The sequence below is a fragment of the Syzygium oleosum genome, unplaced genomic scaffold (genome assembly GCF_021117445.2).
Source record: "Syzygium oleosum isolate NSW1041296 unplaced genomic scaffold, Sole_v2.1 Sole_v2.12, whole genome shotgun sequence".
Lineage (NCBI taxonomy): Eukaryota > Viridiplantae > Streptophyta > Magnoliopsida > Myrtales > Myrtaceae > Syzygium > Syzygium oleosum.
This window is the reverse complement of record NW_026607496.1, coordinates 5,426,790-5,450,799: the sequence shown is the minus strand read 5'-3', so window position 1 is coordinate 5,450,799 and position 24,010 is coordinate 5,426,790. Positions and strand designations below refer to the sequence as shown.

The following is a 24,010-nucleotide window of genomic DNA, read 5'->3' as shown; positions in this document are numbered from 1 at the left end:
TTCGTCTTCAGTATCCGGTTCAAGCTCTGGGTCAAGATAAAGCCCTAACTCATCATCGGGTCCTATCTCTATATCCGATCCTACCTCTGCTACTTCCCCATGGTCCTCATCAGAATCTAGATCCATGTCCTCCAGTTCGTCTTCTTCCTCGGCAGCTTGGTTTAGGTCTTCAGCTATCACCTGTGGCTCCCCATCCATGGGCTCATCAACGCCATCTACATCGTAGACATCCTGAGAATTGATCACTTCGCCATCCGCATATATGGGTTCCATCCATCCATCCTGACCAACTGGCGCATCAAAAGTCCTAAGGGATTGCCCTAGGTTTCCGTCGGCATCCCTCAAGCACCAAGCCACATACTCCTGAGTCTGATGAAAATATTCACCCACGTTTACAAACACCACGGATTGGTATCTTACATACGATTCCCCATTCTCTGCGGGGTATGTACTTGTATACTGACGTATCTGTATAGGTATTCCAAAAAGCGGTGGATTCGGCATCCTTACGGCTGGGGGTCTGAAAAGGTGGGTTATTACAACCGTGAGACGAATCTCAATGAGTATAACCCCTAAACCTAGGCTAGGCTAACATGCATTCTCCTGACCAGCAAAACAATGCAAAATACAAACAATGACCTAGGCCCTCGGGCCCAGATCGATCATACAATTGACCCTGCAGGTTAGGCATTTCATAAAAATACTCACGACACATGCGCGAGCACACCGGTCACACGTGCGCCATACGCATGACCATACTCATTAATGTTTGATTCGCATGCCAAACACCGAGTCCCGCACACTCGCACATTAGCCCATGCACTCTTATGCATGTAATGTCATTATTATGCCATGTTCATATTGGCTCACACTGCACACTGGCATATAGCTCATTTTAATTAATAACTGATCCAAAAACCACGGCCCGAAGGCTCACAACACTCCATGGCCAGCGTAAAAACGCCCCCGGTCCAGTGTCTCTAGCCTGCTACAAAGTGCATGAGGCGCAACACCGATCTCCTTACAAACCAGAGCCTGATACAAAGTGCATGAGGATGGTCGTCTTCCGGGTATACCGGGCATCGTCCTGCTACAAAGTGCATGAGGACGGCACGACCCGAAGGCCAATATGTGATCACACGGCACACTGCCAATTTTTATCTGAACCCGACGTAAACGCATCGGGCAATTAGGTGATCATGTGCTCATAACAGGGACGCATTCTCGCACAATTTCCTCACATGCCTCATTCTCGACATACACAATGCGTGACCAAGAAAAATGCAACATGAGCATCAATAAACCACAGGCACTCAGTCAAATCCATATCACCACACCATGCCCAATTCACAAATAGCATGCTCACTTGGCCAATTAATACCGTGCGGCCCAATTTCCAATACACAATTCAAGCCATCAATTGGCCAATCACACTCCGCACGATTCAGCCACACGAGCACGCAACATGGCATTTCACAATTAAACACAATTGATTACCAATAAACCAACAGCCAATCATTCTGGGTAATCTCGGCCATTTAGCCTATAATTCTTGATGTTCGATAAAATCCGGCACATTCCTCAACAATGCGGACAGCCATTATTTCCTCAATCCGGGCCCAATAATTATCTATAATAATCCCACTAAATTCCTCGGATTTTATTTCCACCAATGAGTCCTCAATCCAGACCGAAATATACACCGATAATACCTAAACCCATCTAGAATACGCACTATCAGTCCTAATCCGAGTTTAGGAATTATACTCACTTAAATTCTAGACCACGACGACGAGGAACGGCGGCCGATCACCAGTGAACAGTGTTCCTGGCGGCGACGTACAGACGGCGGTGTACGGACCGTACGAAACGCCGTACGGACACTGTACGGACGGCGATGAACAGTGACGTACGGACGTCGAAAACGTCACAGTGGCAGCAGCTCGGCCGATCGGGCTCCGGCGCGGCAGCGGCGGTGAGGCTCCGGCGCGGCTTGGTCGAGAGAGAGCAAAAGAGGGAGAGAGATTTCGGGAGGAGAGAGAGAGAGTTCTGGCCAGATGGGGGTGAGAGGAGAGAGAAACAGGTTTAAATTGGTCAAATAATAGGAGTTAGGGGCGCCAAGTGTCACAAATCTAGCCAAAATGACCATTCTACCCCTCATCCAAGGGTCCCCATTAATTCTTACCCAATAATTCATGGGCATTTTGGTCATTTGCTGCAATAATTAGGATAAGTCCAAATTTAATTAATTTCCTTAATTATCCCCCAAAATTCGGAACCAAAAATAGCCTAGGGACAAAACTGTCATTTTTCCGGTCCCGGGTCGAAGTTCCATTTTTCACCCATACTAACCCTAAATGTGGTGTCGGAATCGCGAAATTCATCGCGCAAGCCCTCGAAAATCCATGTCAAAGTTTGAAGGGCAAAATCGTCAATTTTTCCAATTTTTGTCGAAATTCCAATTTTTGGCCATAACGACTCCTGGTATGCGTGGTCACCCTAAAATGGCGTCGGCCTCGAAAAATAACCTCATTTGGCCTCGAAAAGCGACGCTAGTATCCCGAGGGGCAAAATCGTAATTTTTCAACCCCGGACCAAAATTCCCATTTTTACTCGTACTAACTCCAAATGTGTGTGGCCAGTATAATATGATGTCAGATTCCCAAAAATAGTCTCTTAAGCCTTCGAAAATCGACATCGAAATCCGGGCTCAATTCCGTGAACAAAACTCGCTAAATTTCCAATTTCAGGGTCTCTCACTAATGGGCGGCTGTTTAGGGGTTACGTGTATCGACCTAGGGTTATCCGAGTCATGACGGCCTCAATCATCGAGAGAATGAGAAATTATCACTAGTCCCAGAGGTCGCGATCGTTCGGTTCCAGTTCAGGACTGGTTGGCCACGTGCACTTTCGGTCGTGCAGAATCACTTGCGATCCGATTGTACATCGTTGGTCTTGGCCAAACCAAATCCATCACTTTTCCTGAGATCGGCCCACGTTGGCCCAAAATATTCTCTCATCATTTCTCGTGATCGATGCCCGATTTACTATCGGGTCCCTGGTCCACGTACCGTTTTCCCAGTTAGCCATACCCCACTGGTTAGTATCCCTAGAGTGATCAGCTCTGGGCGAAACTTACTAAAACGAAATGCGAAATAATGTCAATTTTATTGATCCCGGAATTACATCGAAATTCGGGCTGTTACAACTCTTCCCCCCTTACAAAAATTTCGTCCTCGAAATTTGTAATATATCCTTATCTATTCAAACAACTGGGGGTGCTGACGTCTCATAGCTTCTTCGCTCTTCTAAGTGGCACCTTCCGTTCCGTGGTACTCCCAGACAACCTTGACCATCGGGATCGTCTTATTCCTTAGCACACGATCTTTTCTATCTTCGATCTTGACTGGCCTTTCCACGTACGACACTTTGTCGTCCACGTCTATCTCCTCGTATCTTAGGACGTGAGTCAGATCTGGTTCATACTTTCTCAACATCGACACGTGGAAAACGTTGTGCACTTGAGATAGGTTAGGCGGCAAGGCAAGTCGATAAGCCATATCACCAATCTTTTCCAATATTTCAAATGGTCCGACATACCTTGGACTGAGTTTTCCTTTCTTGCCGAATCGGGATAATCCTTTCATAGGCGACTCCTTGAGAAATACATGATCTCCCACTTGAAATTCCAAGGGTCGTCGTCTCCTATCAGCATAACTCTTTTGGCGACTCTGCGCTGTTCTCAGTCTATCTCGGATGATCTCGACGGCTTCCACCGTCTGCTGCACTAATTCTGGGCCCGTTATGCTTCGCTCACCTACTTCGTCCCAACATAACGGCGTTCTACAAGCTCTGCCGTATAAGGCTTCAAATGGTGCCATCTGAATGCTCTGCTGATAGCTATTGTTATAGGCAAATTCCACTAGATGCAGCTGTTCTTCCCATTTGCCTTGAAAGTCCAATACACAGGCTCTCAGCATATCCTCGAGAGTCTGAATCGTTCTTTCTGACTGGCCATCTGTCTGCGGATGATAGGCCGTACTGAATTGCAACTTTATTCCCATAGCCACTTGCAGACTTTTCCAAAAATTTGCAGTAAACCTCGGGTCACGATCCGGTGTGATTGTCACTGGTACTCCATGAAGACGTACTATTTGCCGCACATATAATTCTGCATATCTTTCCAGCTCAAAATCCTTTCGCACTACCAGAAAGTGCGCTGACTTAGTCAAACGATCCACTATGACCCATATAGAATCATGTCCTCTCTGGCTGCGCGGCAAACCCGTCACGAAATCCATTGTGATGTGCTCCCATTTCCACTCTAGGATCTCTAATGGTCTCAGCAGTCCTCCAGGCTTACAGTGCTGTGCCTTCACTTGTTGGCACGTCAAACACTTAGTCACATGCTTAGCCACATCAGCCTTCATTCCATTCCACCAATAATGTTGCCGCAAATTCTGATACATTTTCGTGCTGCCTGGATGGATACTATAATTGCTCCTGTGAGCTTCTGATAAAATTTCTTCCTTGAGCTCTGCGTCATCAGGCACACACATTCTTCCCCGGAACTTCAAGATTCCATTTTCACTCACTTGGAAATCTGACTTCCCCTTAGCGGTATCCAACCCGACAATCTTTTGGATCTCCTGGTTAGTAGACTGCAGTTCCTTGATTCTAGTTTGAATCTCCGGTTCAATTCGTAATGTGGCTAGCAGACTGGACATCTGGCTCACTTCGAACTTGAACTCTAAATCTCTGAGCCTTTCCAATAATGTCCACTCCTTGACCATTAGGTGCGCCATACTAGACTTGCGACTTAAGGCATCTGCAACTCGATTTGCCTTCCCAGGATGATACAAAATGTCGCAATCATAGTCCTTTAAAAGCTCCATCCATCGGCGCTGCCTCATATTCAACTCTTTCTGCGAAAATAAGTACTTGAGGCTCTAATGATCGGTATAAATCTGGAATTTCTCTCCACACAAATAATGCCTCCAGATTTTGAGAGCGAATACGATCGCGGCCAATTCCAAGTCATGGTCGGGTAATTCATCTCATGGGGCCTCAACTGGCGCGACGCATACGCTACCACTTTTCCATGTTGCATCAGGACACAACCAAGTCCTCTCAATGATGCATCGCTATAGACCTCAAATCCTCCTGGTCCAGATGGAATGGTCAACACGGGAGCTGTTGTTAACCTGTGCTTCAACTCTTGGAAGCTTCTCTCACATTTGTCATCCCATACGAACTTAGATTCCTTCTTCAACAATCGCGTCAACGGCATGGCTATCGACGAGAATCCTTCTACAAAACGTTGATAATAGCCAGCCAATCCCAAGAAGCTTCGAATTTCTGTTACTGAGGTCGGCCTAGGCCACTTCATTACTGCCTCAATCTTAGCTGGATCAATAGAAATTTCATCTCCGGAAACTATATGTCCAAGAAACGCCACCCTGTTTAACCAAAACTCGCATTTGCTGAACTTGGCGAGCAGCTTGTGTTCTCTTAAATTCCATAACACTTCTGCCAAGTGTACTTCATGCTCTTCAGGGCTCTTAGAGTACACTAGAATATTATCAATGAAGACTATCACAAATTGGTCTAGGAATTCTTTAAACATCCGATTCATTAAATCCATGAAAGCAGCTGGGGCGTTCGTTAGTCCAAAGGGCATAACCGTAAATTCATAATGCCCGTATCTTGTCCTGAAAGCGGTCTTGGGGACGTCCTCATTCCTGATCCTCAACTGATGGTACCCGATCCTCAAATCTATCTTGGAAAATACCGAGGCTCCTTGCAACTAATCGAATAAATCATCAATCATCGGCAGTGGGTACTTATTCTTTACTGTCACTTGGTTCAACTGCCGGTAATCTATGCACAGCCTCAGGGTTCCATATTTCTTTCTTACAAACAGGACTGACGCTCCCCATGGAGACGCACTAGGGAGAATGAAACCCTTGTCCAACAATTCCTGTATTTGCACTTTCAGCTCCTTCAATTCGGATATGGTGCCTTCGAAATCGGTTCCGTCCCAGGGGCCAATTCAATCACAAACTCCACCTCTCGCTCAGGCGGTAAACCCGGCAATTCCTGAGGAAACACCTCGGGGAAATCGCATACTACGGGTATATCTTCCAACTTAGGTTCCACCACTGTCGGATCCACTACATTTACCAGATATCCTTCACACCCATCATCCAACAACTTGCTCACCTCAAGCGAGGAAATCCAAGGGATCGAGGTTCCTCCTCGGTGTCCCTGAAATACAAAACTAGGACATCCATCCGGATTAAATTGGATCGTCCTATCGCTGCAATCCAATACAGCTTTCTGTCGGACTAACCAGTCCATTCCAATGATCACATCGAAATCGAACATGGCCAATACTGCCAAGTCGATACTCTCTTCCTTGCCCCCAATAACTATCTTACAATTAGGGCATCCAAAAGAAACGGCAAAAGAACACTACAAGTGCCATAACTTGTGTACGGCACTCACTTTGGTGCCATAAGTTTTTTTTGGATCATTTTAGTGCTAAAATTTTTGAAAAACGATCACTTAAGTGCCAACTCCGGTACCGTACACAATTTTTCGCCGGAAATTCGACGTGGCATTTTTTTTATTGATTTCTGAAGCTGACGTGGCTCGCCGGAGATTGGCACTTAAGTGATCGTTTTTCAAAAAATTTAGCACTTAAATGATCGTTTTTAAAAAATTTTAGCACTTAAGTGATCGTTTTTCAAAAATTTTAGCACTGAAGTGATCCAAAAAAAACTTAAGACGCTTAAGTGATCATTTTTCCTCCGACTTGGCACCAAAGTGATCCGAAAAAAAGTTATGGCACCAAAGTGATCTCCGTACACAAGTTATGACACTTATAGTGTCCTTTTGCCCAAAAGAAACTAACACTCTATCATTCATGGGTGTCGACACACAAAGCACATTTTTAAGCAACACAGGTTTCATACCAACCAACTTAATAAACTACTCTTAAATGAAAGAGTGGGTCGCCCCCGGATCAAACAATGCATAAGCGGCATGATCACATAAGGAAATCGTACCTGTCACCACGCCCGGCGCATTCTCAGCTTCTCTACGCGCCATGGCATAGACCCTTCCTTGAACTGGTGGTCGACCCTGATTAGCCAGTGGGGGATTCCTGGCTTGATTCCCTGCTCGGGGCTGCTGCTGGGACATCATAGGTGGTCTTGAGGGTTGCATCGGAGGGTAACTTTTGATCTGGTGCTCCGTACTCCCACACCTGAAGCACGCTCCAAACCTACTGGGCTGGGGACTTGGCTTCCCAATATTTCGCCTAACAGGGGGAACAAATCATCTGTTGCCAACCATTGGCTTCTTCCCAAGACGACGGTTATCTCGATTCTGGGCAAACCGCGATCCCGAAGCGGCTGCCCTTTCCTGTTGATCCCGCTCCATAATCTGAGCCCGTCTATACATCTCCCCGTAGTCCTTAATGTCATGCGACAAAACCTGGCTTCGAAGATCCGGCTTCAGTCCGTCCTGGAATCTCCGAGCTCTATCTCTCGGATTTTCTACCATTGTCGGTGCGAATTTCGCCAGTCTTGCAAACTCCGCTTCATACTGGTCAACAGTCATCTGACCCTGACGTAAACGCATAAATTCCATCAATTTCTTTTCCTGAGCATTTTCCGAGAAATATTTTTCATAAAAGTTCTCAACAAACACTGCCCAAGTCGGGGCTGTTCCGACAGGAAATACTCCGCCTTCTGTGGCATTCCACCAATCATTGGCACTATCCTAAAGTTGACAAACCGCCAACGTTACCTTCTCTTCACCGGTGCACCCTAGCACCTTAAAAGTTTTCTCCAATTCCTCCACCCATCTTGGTGCCATCTCGAGGTCACCACGACCGTGAAATCTAGGCGGCTTCAACTTTATGAATTGCTCCACCAATTGGGGCATCTGCCTAACCCCTGCTGGTTGAGCTTGCCCCTGCTGGGCTTGATTTCCTCCATTACCAGCAATCGACGCGGCCTCAGTAGCCTGAGCATAAGCTGCGGTCCTTTCCTGGGCTTGCATACCCATTACACGACCTATTTCCCGCAAAGTATTCATCACTTCATCGAACCTTGGATCCCTAGCTTCACGGGTTCCCTCACTAGCCTGGGCTTGGGGCTTCTTTCCCCTTCTCCTACTTGGAGTTTGAATAATGTCCTCTAGTCGGCGATCTCGGGCCTCTTGGCCTTCTGAACTAGGCTGACCCTAGGGTTCCTTACTCTTTTTTCTACTCATCCTCAAAATACAGCTACTCCATTACCTGCTATAATTCCATTAAGGAATTAAAGACTTAAACCAATCTATCCCAGTCTAAGTCCTAGGCAGGTATCAACACAACAATCAAACAACCAACATGCGGCCTAACAAGAGCCAATCAACACATCACCCAAGGAGTTCGCATACTCACCTCAGGTCCTACCGCACCTGCACTTTACGGGTCATACCAATAAGCACTCAATCAAACACAGCTGTCAGGAGATGCATGTAGCACACAAGGTCACCCTACTGGCTACCCATGGTCTCATCGCTCCTTATCACTCCAGACGTCGACCAAGTTGGACCGAGTTAATCTTGCTCTGATACCAATTCAAATGGGGATGTCACGCCCCGAACCCTACGGCACGCAAACATCCCTTCCTTGGCCGATTAATGGTGCAACGCTCCCAGGATGCGTCGCCAACCCAAACCCAATCAGAGAACAGACACAAGCGGAAACCACGTATATAAATATATATATATACACCCGTACAGATAAATACATGAGACCACAGATAAAACATCATACAAACAGGAATGTACATTTTATCACTCACTTGAAAACTCCTTTTTTTTACAACGTCCTTTATACAGATCAAAAGATTTAAACGAAGACAACAACTTCTAGCAGCCACCAGATCAAAAAGGTACTATGGCTGAGGAAAGGTGGGGTCAACTACCGGAAAGATCGCAGTCAAAAAGGTACTAGCTTCCCTAAAACGAGTTGGGACCTAAGCTAGGGCTCCCAATCCGGATCCAACGATTCTGAGGACTCCCCTGCTGGTCCCTCTTGAGGCTCGGACTCTTCGGAATCCATATCCGTTGCTGCTGCTTCTTCGTCTTAGTATCCGGTTCAAGCTCTGGGTCAAGATAAAGCCCTAACTCATCATCGAGTCCTATCTCTACATCCGATCCTACCTCTGCTACTTCCCCATGGTCTTCATCAGAATCTAGATCCATGTCCTCCAGTTCGTCTTCTTCCTCGGCAGCTTGGTCTAGGTCTTCAGCTATCACCTATGGCTCCCCATCCATTAGCCCATGCACTCTTATGCATGTAATGTCATTATTATGCCATGTTCATATTGGCTCACACTGCACACTGGCATATAGCTCATTTTAATTAATAACTGATCCAAAAACCACGGCCCGAAGGCTCACAACACTCCATGGCCAGCGTAAAAACGCCCCCGGCCAAGTGTCTCTAGCCTGCTACAAAGTGCATGAGACGCAACACCGATCTCCTTACGAACCAAAGCCTGCTACAAAGTGCATGAGGATGGTCGTCTTCCGGGTATACCGGGCATCGTCCTACTACAAAGTGCATGAGGACGGCACGACCCGAAGGCCAATATGTGATCACACGGCGCATCGGGCAATTAGGTGATCACGTGCTCATAACAGGGACGCATTCTCGCACAATTTCCTCACATGCCTCATTCTCGGCATACACAATGCGTGACCAAGAAAAATGCAACATGAGCATCAATAAACCACAGGCACTCAGTCAAATCCATATCACCACACCATGCCCAATTCACAAATAGCATGCTCACTTGGCCAATTAATACCGTGCGGCCCAATTTCCAATACACAATTCAAGTCATCAATTAGCCAATCACACTCCGCACGATTCAGCCACACGAGCACGCAACATGGCATTTTACAATTAAACACAATTGATTACCAATAAACCAACAGCCAATCATTCTCGGTAATCCCGGCCATTCAGCCTATAATTCTTGCTATCCGATAAAATCCGGCACATTCCTCAACAATGCGGACAGCCACTATTTCCTCAATCCGGGCCCAATAATTATCTATAATAATCCCACTAAATTTCTCGGATTTTATTTCCACCAATGAGTCCTCAATCTAGACCGAAATATACACCGATAATACCTAAACCAGTCTAGAATACGCACTATCAGTCCTAATACGGGTTTAGGAATTATACTCACTTAAATTCTAGACCACGACGACGAGAAACGGCGGCCGATCACCGGTGAATAGTGGAACCGGCGGCGACGTTCCCGGCGGCAACGTACGGACGGCGGTGTACGGATCGTACGGAACACTGTACGGACGGTGATGAACAGTGACGTACGGACGTCGGAAACGTCACAGTGGCAGCAGCTCGGCCGATCGGGCTCCTGCGCGGCGGCGGCGGTGAGGCTCCGGCGCGGCTTGGCCGAGAGAGAACAAAAGAGGGAGAGAGATTTCGGGAGGAGAGAGAGAGAGAGAGAGTTTTGGCCAGATGGGGGTGAGAGGAGAGAGAAACAGGTTTAAATTGATCAAATAATAGGGGCTAGGGGCGCCAAGTGTCACAAATCTAGCCAAAATGACCATTTTACCCCTCATCCAAGGGTCCCCATTAATTCTCATCCAATAATTCATGGGCATTTTGGTCATTTGCTGCAATAATTAGGATAAGTCCAAATTTAATTAATTTCCTAAATTATCTCCCAAAATTCGGAACCAAAAATAGCCTAGGGGCAAAACTGTCATTTTTCCGGTCCCGGGTCGAAGTTCCATTTTTCACCCATACCAACCCTAAATGTGCGTGGCCAACATAGTGTGGTGTCGGAATCGCGAAATTCATCGCGCAAGCCCTCGAAAATCCACGTCAAAGTTTGAAGGGCAAAATCGTCAATTTTTCCAATTTTTGTCGAAATTCCAATTTTTGGCCATAATGACTCCTGGTATGTGTGGCCACCCTAAAATGGCGTCGGCCTCAAAAAATAACCTCATTTGACCTCGAAAAGCGACGCTGGTATCCCGAGCGGCAAAATCGTAATTTTTCACCCCCGGACCGAAATTCCCATTTTTACTCGTACTAACTCCAAATGTGTGTGGCCAGCATAATATGACGTCAGATTCCCAAAAATAGTCTCTTAAGCCTTCGAAAATCGACATCGAAATCCGGGCCCAATTCCGTGAACAAAACTCGCTAAATTTCCAATTTCAGGGTCTCTCACTAACGGGCGGCTGTTTAGGGGTTACGCGTATCGACCTAGGGTTATCCTAGTCATGACGGCCCCGATCATCGAGAGAATGAGAAATTATCACTAGTCCCAGAGGTCGCGATCGTTCGGTTTCAGTTCAGGACTGGTTGGCCACGTGCACTTTCGGTCGTGCAGAATCACCTGCGATCCGATTGTACATCGTTGGTCTTGGCCAAACCAAATCCATCACTTTTCCTGAGATCGGCCCACGTTGGCCCAAAATATTCTCTCATCATTTCTCGTGATCGATGCCCGATTTGCTATCGGGTCCCTGGTCCACGTACTATTTTCTCAATTAGCCATACCCCACTGGTTAGTATCCCTAGAGTGATCAGCTCTGGGCGAGACTTACTAAAACGAAATGCGAAATAATGTCAATTTTATTGATCCCGGAATTACATCGAAATTCGGGCTGTTACACTTCCAATCTTCCTATACCCTTGATTTTGCTAGAATTGAGTTGTAGATGCAATTTGGTGGCTTGCATGTGTGGTTCTTGATGTTTATTGTGCATGAATGGGTATGACCAGACCTAGAAATGAAGTGCATGTGTGTTCTTGAGTTCTAAATGGGTGTTGCATGTCCATTCAAGTTGCTGGGTATGAGTTTTGTTGAATCAAATTTGGTAGTTTTCCCATTCGGACTCAATTCTTGTTCTTGTTATAGAAAACCTAGATTCGGGTCCTCTATACCTCTTTATTTTGTTATTTTTGTGAAGAATTTTGTGGACTGAATTTCCATAAATTTCCTTCTTCAAAGTTGTTCCAAATATCTTGAAGTTTAATATATTTTAATTTCAGAATTTTTGGACTTGACATGAGTGGTACGAAAGCCTAGTTTTCGGACCATGAAAAACTGCCCAAAATGGGTATTTCTGTTATGTTTACACTTTCTCGATTTTCTACAAGCTTTTCTGAACCGAGTTTGAATAAATTTCCTTCACAAAAGTTCTTGAGGACTTCTTTCTCTACAGCATATAAAAATTTTAGAATTTTTCGAGATGTTTGGGGTATGGTAAAGAACTGGTTTTTGGAACAACGGTTTCGTTCCAGTGAGAAAATTTTAGTCTGTTTTTGAGTTAGTGAATGAGATACTTACAAAAAGATTTAGATTTTCGTTTCTCATGAAAAATATTTATCCAGGTGTCTTTTATAACATATTCAAATTTTATAATTTTCGGAGTACATCTACCATTTATTTTGAAGGAATTTCTGTTGCTGTGCAAAACTGCTCAGATTTACCCAATTTCAAAGATGCACCATTTCTCACGTGAAACCTTGGGAATTTGGACTTGATGTCTTATGGTGATTTAGTGTGCATATTCTGAGCTTTCAAATGAGACATGTTAAACTTTGATTGGAGGTCACATGATGGACGAAATGAGGCTATACATGTGGTGGTAGAAGCTTAAATATGTTGTGAAAGCTACTGTGTATAAGAGAATGTGATGCTACGGTTGTGACTCGTTGTTATGCACTCATGAGTGATTATATTTGCATGTTGTGTTATGTACTAGTTATATACGAGATATTTGGGCAATGTGAATGTGATGCCTACGGTCAATGAACCGTGGTTGCCTCGAGGAGCTGAAGGGAAAACGGGATGCTTGGTTATGGGAACCGGATGCCTAGGAGGATTCTACCCTAGATGCCCCGGGAGTGTGATCGGGATGCCCTGGTCAGTGGACTACGAAGCTTGCGTGAGCCGATGAGAATACCGGCTTACACTACGACAGACCGGAGAGCGCATCGAACCCTGCTAGACGGGAGATGTTCCTCCTTGCGTGACCGGCGAGCGCACCGGGCACGTGCCTTGGAGTTGGGATTTAAAGCCCAAGTGAAAAGATAAATTGCTTATGTTCATTTAGACACCTGTCGTGTTCGTGCCTATTTGATGTGCATGCTGGATTAGATACCTTCCGAAATGATCCTATTCAAATTGTTGGATACTTGTGGTTTTCAATTGTGTTATTAATCATACTTGCTTACCTAAATTGCATATCATATAGATGTATCCTAGGAATCGAGAGTTAGTAAGATCGGTCGGTTTATAAACTGGTCTTATCTCTTATTGAGCTATGGCTCACTCCCGTTGATTTACATTTTTTTTCAGATAACTAGAATGAATATTCCTTCGTTGGAAGACGTTATGAAACCAGGATCGACCTTACTTATTACTCACTTTTTGGCTATGACTGTAAGGTTGGGTAATTGGAGATTGGTGAAAACCGTGGGCTTCACTTGGATGGCATAGGGGGAGTACGACACCTTTATGACCTCCCAGGCGTTGCCTTTTGTTATGATGTTTGATGATGATGTCATCTAAATCACCTTTGTATACAAATAAAAAGTTTGGAAATGAAGATGTGGTATTTTGTTGTGGATGTGTCCACTAAACGAGAAATGTTTGATTGTGCATTGTCTTCCGCTTGTGCTTTAAGTGAAAAGACTAAAGAATGCCTTAGTATATGATGCTCTAGGATGTTACACATAGCATCCTCAAAAGTCTTAATATTTTCATTGTGGGTCAGGTGGACTTTATATACTCCCAGCTATGAGGCAAAGAACGAATCATTACTTGCACTTGCTGCTCATCAGTCAGTATGTAGCCAGTATCCTTCAGCTCATTTATCATCTGTGACATGCGCTTCAAGTGTTGTTTCATGGTTTGTCCATGAGGTTTCTTATATGAGTCAAATATAATTGTGAGTTGTTTCAATTTGGTCACAGAAGTTTAACCAAACCTTGCCGCTAATGTTGCCCACATGTCTTTGGCATTGTCAAAACGCCTGAACTCCCGCATGATATCATTTTCCATATTACTCAGCAACGTAACGCAAGCAATAAAGTTTTTTTTCTTCCATGCAGCAAATGCATCTTTATCCCTTTTATGTTGTGCAGTATTTCCGTCTTCAGGTTCTTCCTTATCCTAGTTAAGAGCTTCGAGTGCTTATTGCTCTTCCAGCAAATATTTGATTTTCATATTCCAGATCTTATAATTATCGCCGTTCAATTTCTCTCTTTCGTTCAGTTTAGCCACTATGTTCTTATATGCTGAAGCCATTGTATCTGAACATTTAAGACATATATGCACGAATTAATTCCTAACATTTATGTATTTATTTTACATAAACCTATTACATTAATGAATAAATTCACATAAGGTTTTAGATTCGAAAGGTCACTACATTTCCAATCATTATCTAAGAATCCTAATTTGAAATTATCATTAATATAATTATTTATGTAAAATTAAGTTCTTTTAAGCTACTAAAACTTTCCAGAACTTTCCACTCACATATAACATACATAAGGCAATATAAATATAAGAGCAAAGCCAATGAATACTTAACAAATAAATATTCCAGAAATGACAAATAAGATTTCCATCTCAACTAGTCCTGAAGAAATGATAAATATCAACATAAAGAAAATATCCATAAGTGATGACTAAACCTAAAGACATAACCTCAATTCCTCAAATGCTGCACATAAATTGGAAAAGACTCATAAAATTCCTTAGCAAATCTTATGGTTAATTTGGTAGCCAAGGGAAAACACTTGGAAATCCCTTAGGCTGCGTTTGGTTGTCCGTATTTCTGGTCAGGATAGGATTGGATAGGATAGGATAGGAAATCTGGGGATTTGATCATATCCTATCCACTGTTTGGTGAAGTACGGATTTAAAGTCGGATATTCTCATATCCTATCATATCCTGCGTTTGGTAGAAACTGTATATCAATATAAAGGACATGTATACCCTTACGTGATGCTCATGAAATATTTCGATCTTATTACTATAAAAATAACATTCTCATACACAAATAAACTTGAAAATATGACATTTTATTAGATTTTAAAATTTCTTTGAAAAAAAAATGAAAATAGAAACAAATGAGACAAGAAAATTGTCATCATCGTCTTTCTTCGAGCGCTTTTCTGCAAACAAATCATTCTTCAGCTTCTTCTTAGGCGGAGGCTTCACCGCACCCGCACCCTTCTTCTTCTTATTAACAGCCAGGCCACCCATTGATCTGCAAAAGCATCAAATACCAGGGTTTACATATAACAACGTTGGAAGAACATCTTAAATGGGATAACAAAGATGGAACTCGAATGTGAAATAAAAAAGCCATCTTTCGACATCAACTGAAGCCGCGAAGAGCGGAGAGACAAGCTCCAAGTTACCAAACCTCAACTCCACCGAACCACAGAGCATCGCAAGCACAAAACAAACAATCGAAATAGTGAGATGGTGGGCTCCTTCATCGTCCACAATCGCGTTGTTTTTCGAAACAGACAAATCGAACAGAACTGAATCAGCAATTGCAAGGAAGAAGGGCCACCGATTCCTTGCTCCACCGCGAACTAGATACCATTCGACGAACACGACGAACGCCATTGACGACGGTGCGAAACTGGAGAGGACAGTAACAATACCTGAGCTGAGCTGAGCAGAGCAGTCGACGCGCCTAGAAGAAGAAGAAGAAGAAGCGACGAAGAGGGTCGGACCTTCTCTGATGTCGCCGGCGAGGTGCGGAAAAGCGCTTCTTCCCGGCAAGCTTCAATAGTATTTCCGCGAACGACCACCTGATCTCCTCCTCCTGCGGGTCCTTCCAATTCAGCATCTCGATGAGTCGCGTGGGTGAAGCGCGTGAATGAAGGGTAAGGTTTCTAAAAATTTGCTTTTATATGACGGATAGGAGAAATCCTATCCGACCTTATCCGACCCCCTCCCCTCAGATTTTTTTATCCGGGTTATATCCCCTCTATATCCGACATTATACTATCTGGGACACCTACCAAACACGGGATAGGATAAAATATATCCTATCCCGAGTTTTATACGGACGACCAAACGCAGCCTTAGGGTTCCGCCAGGGCGCATTCATTATGCGCCAAGATGCATTCATGCCAAGGGTCGATGTCTTCGTTATCCCTTATATATTCTCTCAGGATATCATCTTCAAGTTTCTTATAGTCTAGAACAATGTTGATTTCCCAAAGACCATCCAACACTTCTTGTCATTCCATTGAAAGAGTGGCTATTAGGGTTTTAACCTTCTCAAAATCTGGCATAAGGTGACCATTCCAAATGATATATTGTATCATCTTGTTGACCTTAATAATGTGCGTCATCATGTCAACACGACCATCCCATCGATAAATGGCTAACTCATTTCTTAGCCTCAAGAGTCTCGACTTTTGTTCATCCGTTCTTGGGAATATAGGCGAATGTATCCTATGTACCATTGTTTCTGCAACAAATGCAGAACACAAAAGGATTACTCATAATCCATAGTATAGCAAAATAGGGAACGCTTATTCATATACACATGAGCTAGCAATTGTATTTCCCAAAATACATAAGAAAATGCCACAAATACCCAAAAAATATGCAAATTATGGGGTATCATTATGCATTTTCACATCCATACAAGCATCAAACATGTAATATGAATATACCATAATGTAGAGCATTCCTCCACGAACAAGCCGATACCAAGAGCACTCCGATTGGAGCTCCCATTTTTTTTTTTTTGGGTTAGTCAACGGGCCAGTCAATCGGGTCAGATCGGTCAATTGGGTCAAGTCGGTCAACTAGGTCATCGGGTCAACCGAATCGGGTTGGCCCGACTAGTGATCCACGTGGCTAATGTCAGCCATACCATGTATGCGGGCACGTGACACCCACGCGCTGGATAGTTCCAGTGCGTGTGGTATGGCTGCCCCTTGCGCCTCTGCCCCCCCCGGGAACGTTCTATCCCTTGTTTTACTCGTCTCGATGAGTGCTACCATCCCGTGTATTCAAAAAAATGATTTTTGATGGGCGGAACTCCGAGAAGTAGTCCCAATTGTCATTTTCGTACCCAAGCGGCCATTGGAACCAATTCGCAATTTCTGGCCAGTCTATATTGATTAACAAGCCAAAAAACACATATTAACAGTGAACAGTGCGTACAAAAACAAGTCTATCGCACTAGTGTCTATTACAAACAACATACGATCAGGAAACAAAAACAAGACGTTGCTATGATACTAATGTTGGAAACATGGATACCAAATACCATACACGAGAAAATGGGGAAAACGTCCCTAGGAATACTTGAATCACTGATCGAAAGGTACATAACGCAATGGAACGTACCTTGATTTCCATAGATTAAATGCACGTTGACAACTTCGAGAGAGTTCCGATTTCTGTTCTTCGAGCGTATAAGAGAACGATCGAGAGTGAGAGTGAGAGGAACTTTTTTCCTTTTTATGTTCGTTGTGTTCGTTTCTTCTTACTCCTTATTTCTTAAAGAAATAAAGAACGTAACTTCCATTTCGGAAGTTTTTTTTTTTTTTTTGGTAAGAGTTGCATCCTACTAAAACACAAGTAACTGCCTTTTGTGGTTACTTTTGTTGAATATGGGCTATAGGCTTATTTGCCTAACAAGGCATCCCATAAACTATCAAGGTAATATGAAGCGAGATTCGCATTAGTGGTTTAATTTGATTGCAGTTTTCAATGCCGTGCCCGAGTTTTGAAATAAAAATTGTACTTGCATGTATTAATTTCTTAGAACACACTGCTACAATGCTGCATTTGTTCTTTCATTTGTGTTGCAGCTATTGCTTTTAGCCTTAGACTGTAGTTGTGTGTAGAGTTGAACTTGATTTTAAACAACCAGAACTGTACCTCCGATAGCGAATGAGGAGGGTGCAAATTGTTGAAGTAAGCAGTTCTTTTGGGATTGCAGATAATTTGTGGAAGAAGAAGAAGAAGAAAGAGCAGGAAGCGTAGAAAGAAGCGAATGGCTTACAAGAGAGAATATAGAACGACGATTTGCAAGAGCAGACAACTGAGACGTAAAAGGCATGAAATGAAAGAAAGAATAAGGAAAGTGTGACCCATAAGGAAAAAAAGAAGAAACAAAATAAAAATATTTAACCAAATAATAATAAAATAAAATAAAAAGATCACTTTTGTAGAGTTGTACCATAAGTGATGGACCCCACAAGGGATAGTATGATCAAAACACAAAAAAAAATGAGTGTCTAAGCCAAAGGAAGAGTGGAAAAAGCGTGGCCCTTTACAATTCAAGCAATTATTTATTTTACTTCTAATGTATGTTTATTGAGACTTTTGTATAGCTTGTTTTCTTGTTTTATTATAGCAAATAGCCCAAGACTTATGTAAATGTTATTGTTGTGTTGTTCACGAAGCTCAGTTCCGGAGTCAAGCATGAAACTGGCTTGAAACCAGCCGATTTGCTTCTAAGCCAGTTCCCAAGCAAACGAGTTCAATTGCCAATTCCAAAAATTGGGATCGACTATGACAACATAGGATCCAGCTTTATGTTTGGAACCTACTCACCCTAAAACCGTTCTCTCTCTACTTGATACATCACATCAATTATTCATCTAGAATTAGAGGTGACCAGATTGATGGTGACTCAGATCATGGCCTAAACTAAGAACCTACATTGTGATCCCAAGTTCTAAAAGATTGTAACCGCGAATAGAACTAGCTGGTTTTCAAACCACCGGTTCCTAACCGGCCCATTTTATGTTATGAGCAAAATTATTGCACCAATTGATCACAAATGTATTTGTTGGTCAAGTTGTTATAACATTGTTTGTTCATGTTGAAAATCATGGTTCAATTTTTTATGGGTACAAAATTCCTTTTTTTTTTCCTAAAAGAGGTTTCAAAACTAGTTTAGAACTAGTTCAACCGTGACCTTGATTGGTTGAACTGGTTCCCAAATAGAATTGGTGGTTTCAACCAAATAATCGAAAATTGAAGCGGCCTTGGGCTGATCCTAGGTTTGCGGAGCAGAACCAATTCATTCTAGAACCCGTCTTGAATTGATATGTCCATACCGGCTCAGTCCAATTTACAGATTAATTGGACCCGGTAGTCACCCGCAACTAGGATTGGTATCATCAAATGATAGAATTGTTAGAACATGTTGTATAGTTTTGTAGGTTTTTCTTTACATCTCTTCTTTCTCTTTGGTCCCACATAGGAAGAATGCTAGGCTCCTTTACTCCTCTAAGCCTATATAAAGGCTTCTCATGTACATTGTTTCCCACAACCATTATAAGAGAATAAATACCATTCTCTTTTAATCTTTCTTTCTTATCAAGAATCACTCATCCTCCAATCTACTAGCAACACAAAATGTTCATATCACGGCAGTGCGCGTGGCCCATCACACCCATAGCATAGAACATTTGATACAACGACCATAAATTCCCATCAATTGGTTAATTATTAATTATGCAAATGTCCCCATCAATGATCAACAGCAAATCATAACATAATGAACTACCCACATAATGGAACGTACGGAAATAAATAACGACTAAATGCAGAGTACTGGCATAATTATATAGAAGAACCAATGGAAATATTGAGGTCTCGATGAACTCACAAGCTTCAAATTTTCCCATCATTCATCAGACTCAGGCTCGTCACTATTAATTTGCTCAGTCGACGACCTCAACTGCATGGCATTTCGTTTGGGGACGAACACATTGTAATAGTAGCTCAAGATGCTGTCCTTGCTCTTGGTCGGAATGCACTTCGACGCTTTGTCCCAGAAGCTTGCTGGTTCACCAGCGGATTTGTTTTCATGAGCATCTCGAACCGATTTTCTTCTCTCATTGTCCATGTCCTCGAGACTTCCTCTCCCATTTCATCGAACTCCCGAGTCCAGAAAGCCGGGCCGAGATCAAGCTTGAAGTTCAATGTGGATTCATACACATGCCTTTCAATGCAGTTAGCTGATCCTGCTGACTTACAAGAGCAAAGCTCATGCCTTCCTTGTCCATTGCTTCCGTCTTCGATAGGCCAAACGCGGGTGCCTATATATTTTGTGCTTTCCAAGGTGTTGTGATTGTCTTTGGTGCACGTGCCCACCCATATGGGGATTTCCGCCTGGAATGCGGGGCCGATTGGTACCATGGGTCTTGGAGGGTACTCGTCGTCTAAGTACAATAGAGAGAACACTCGCCTTCGGATCGTTACATTTGACTCCTCGTCCGCATCTGAAAAGTCCGAACCGATCTCGCTAGGATCCTCCGGAGGTTGATTTCGGGAAGCCATGTCTTGCTGACTCCACGAGTGTGAGCCATCATGCACTGATCCATCCATGACAACTGACGGAGAAACAAGGTCCACAGTTGATGGAGCAGAGTAAGAGTTAGTTTGCTTTTCTTCATGGCCTTCTATGCTGGTGGACACACCAGTTGATGAAATGCATGAGTTGTGGACAGTTTGGTCATCCAATCTGTCACCAATAATGTCAGCAAAATTGGTTACACAGGAAAGAGTAGTAACCAATTTCTTGACATTAAGGTGAATGTTTTTCTCTATTGCCTGTCCATGGTCTACTGAAGACTCTCCACTTTCTAAGGATTGGTCAAGTTTTCGTTTCTTCTGAAGATGGATGGAGAAGATTTGTATGTCAACTTTTGTTTACAAAAAGAATTTTATAAATTTCTGAGCTGGATAAAAATTGTAAACAAGCAGCAACCACATGTGGATATAATTATAGCCATGTTTCCAATCTAAGAGGCAAATTTCCTCTCGGCCTCTGATTGGTCGGTTCATCTAACAAAATTTTAGAGCAAAGTCACTATTGCACTGTTTGGTTTCATGAAAAACATATATAATGAAAGGGAGTAACATTAAAATTCTCAAAATACCCCCGAAATCAGAATTAGACGGGAAATAATAGTTATCAAACTTTGCTAGTTAATCATGATGCATGGGTTTGATATCCCATATATATTTTCGTACATCAGAATTTGTCATATCAACAAATTATTTGTATTTTAATGATTTATTCATGATTACAGTTAAAAGTTAAGTACATGACTATGTTAAATAAATATTTTATTAATGTAATTATCATTTTTTTATCTAATCATGAGTGTAGCACCCCATAGATATCAAGATAATACAATTCAAAACACAAATTTTTATCAACAATATAGAAGTTGATTTATAGCTATGATTCAAATTTAGTCATAGTATAAAAAAGTACATGTATAGTTACATAGCTAATAGCATAACTGAAATTATTATAAAAAAAACACCCAACTAGTACATTAGTGCAACATTTACTCCAAATAATTTTTTGAACTAATACATCCGTGTTATATTTACCCCTAACTAATTTTAATGTAAAAACAAAATCTCAAACTAGAATAGCCGTGCCACATTTATACCAAACTGATTCACCTATGTCATAGTTACCCAAAAAAAATCCCATAATTACCACAATTTTGGGGTAAATGTTGAATGTGTATACTAGTGTGAGGTACATATGGCACAAGTATATCAGTTTGAGATTTTTTATGACACAAAAATTAATTTGGCATAAATGTGGCACGTGTATATTAGCATAAAAAAGTACATGTATAGTTGCATAGCTAATAGCATAACCGAAATAATAAAAAAACACACCCAACTAGTACATTAGTGCCACATTTACTCCAAATAATTTTTTGAACTAATACATCTGTGCCATATTTATCCCTAACTAATTTTAATGTAAAAACAAAATCTCAAACTAGTATAGCCGTGCCACATTTATACCAAACTGATACACCTATGTCATAGTTAGCCAAAAAAATCCCATAATTACCACAATTTGGGGTAAATGTTGAATGTGTATACCAGTGTGAGGTACATATGGCATGAGTGTATCAGTTTGAGATTTTTTATTACACAAAAATTAATTTGACGTAAATGTGGCACGGGTATATTAGTATAAAAAAGTACATGTATAGTTGCATACCTAATAGAATAACCGAAATAATAAAAAAAAACACCCAACTAGTACATTAGTGCCACATTTACTCCAAATAATTTTTTGAACTAATACATCCGTGTCATATTTACTCCAAATTAATTTTTCGGTAAAAAGAAATCTCGAACTAGTATAGCCGTGCCACATTTATACCAAACTGATACACCTATGTCAGAGTTACCCAAAAGAAGTCCCATAATTACCCCAATTTGGGGTAAATGTTGAATGTGTATACCAGTGTGAGATACATATGACACGAGTGTATCAATTTGAGATTTTTCATGACACAAAAATTAATTTGACGTAAATGTGACACGGGTATATTAGTTTAGTAGTCTGTTCAACACAAAAATTAATTTGAAGTAAATATGGCATGAATATACCATTTGAAATTTTTTGTGGTATGTGCTTGCTACTTTATTGCTGTCACCATGATCATGCTTGACCATTCATAGCAATTAGTTCCTCATCAATGTGTGGTTGTAGCCCGTCAAGAGATGGAGAAAATATTGTGTATAATAGATTTGCCAAGTCAGTAATAAAACACCTCATTCATTCATCGACACGTGTTCGATGGGGCCCACATCTCAAAATTTTCAAAAAAGCCCTTTCTCACTGACTTTCTCTCTTCCATAAACACCCCCACCTTGTCTCTCCCCTCTGTTACTCTCTTTCTCCGTCTCTCTCCTTTGCAACGTCCTCTTCAGCGACAAGTTCACCTGCAGCTTCTGCTGCAAAGCCATCGACGACTTGGATGCGAGTCAATTCACCGAACTCGCCCTCGACCAGGCCAGCTACTTGGGCCCCCTCGCCTCCATCTCCTGGGACCTCCCTTACGTCCAGACCATCTCTCGGGCAACTACTTCACCGGGCCCATTCCCGGCTCTCTCTCCAACCTAACACGGCTGAGCCAACTCGACCTATCCCGCAACTCGCTCTCCGGCTCGATCCCTGACTCAATCTCCTCCCTCTCCAACTTCAGGGAGCTCTACTTGGACAGCAACACGCTCGAGGGCTCGATCCACGCCAGCCTTGGCGTCCTCTCGAGTTTGACCCGACTGAAGGTCCAGTCCAACAAGCTCGCCGGCGGCGCATAGCTTGCTCGGCAGCCCGCTCTACCTGGACGCGAGCGACAATGCAATCTTCGGCAAAATCCCGCAATCACTCCTACCATCCCTCGTCCAATTCACGATTAGAAACAACGCCCTAGAGGGACAACTAGCTTTAGTGAGCGAAGGAAGACGGAGAAGAGAAACGGAGGAGAGAGACAAGGAGGACGATGTTAATGCAAGAGAGAAGGTGAACGAGAAAGGGATTTTTGAAAAATCTGAACTGTAGGCCCCACCGGACACATGTCAATCGAATAGTATGTTATCTAACTTGGCAAATCTGCTGTACCCAATATTTTCCCAGAAAAATAACCCTCATCATCATTGCCTTCATAGATCGACAATCAACACCTCCTTGGGGGATGGTTTTTTTTCACCACTTGTGACCACTAACACCACAATCATCAGTACTGTTTGATGCTTCAATCACCGATCGCCACCCGTCCACTTACACTGGCTCATGCTACTAGCTATTTTGCACCATTTCCAATGCCTTATCACTGTCATTATCATCTTGTTTTATATCTAATGTTTTAATGACGGGGCATCAATAAACAGCCGCATCGATACCATTTATAATCTTTACCATAAAACAATATAAGCTAAGGAATATCGGTAAACCTTAAGATTCAAAACTTCAACTTTATCATCAAGCCAATAACTTGGTCATTAAATACATACCTGGAGTAGTAGTTGCCCTGTCCGGCGGAAAGTAGACATGTTAGAAGCAGCAGGTAACTTGATGGTGCAGTGTCGCGTTCGAGACTTCGATATGTCTAAGAAA

General features: G+C 42.7%; 2 protein-coding genes across 3 annotated transcripts in view; both read right to left on the bottom strand.

Annotated features, from left to right (window-relative positions):
- Positions 1-24,010, bottom strand: part of LOC130139579 (protein NRT1/ PTR FAMILY 8.1-like) — an 84,975-nt gene that overhangs the window by 42,055 nt on the left and 18,910 nt on the right. The window lies entirely within an intron of this gene.
- LOC130139580 (uncharacterized) lies at positions 19,520-23,961 on the bottom strand. The gene is made up of 2 exons (XM_056316825.1): positions 23,908-23,961; positions 19,520-20,739 (listed from the first exon to the last, which is right to left on the bottom strand). The coding sequence occupies exons 1-2, from the start codon at positions 23,944-23,946 to the stop codon at positions 19,849-19,851; spliced, it is 930 nt and encodes a 309-aa protein (XP_056172800.1). The 5' UTR covers positions 23,947-23,961; the 3' UTR covers positions 19,520-19,848.

Excerpts from the sequence above, each read along its gene's own strand:
- LOC130139580 (XM_056316825.1), bottom strand. The coding sequence starts at position 23,946 with ATGTCTACTTTCCGCCGGACAGGGCAACTACTACTCCAG. Across the intron at positions 20,740-23,907 it reads CAGGGCAACTACTACTCCAG|AAGAAACGAAAACTTGACCA; the intron begins GTATGTATTTAA and ends ATCCATCTTCAG.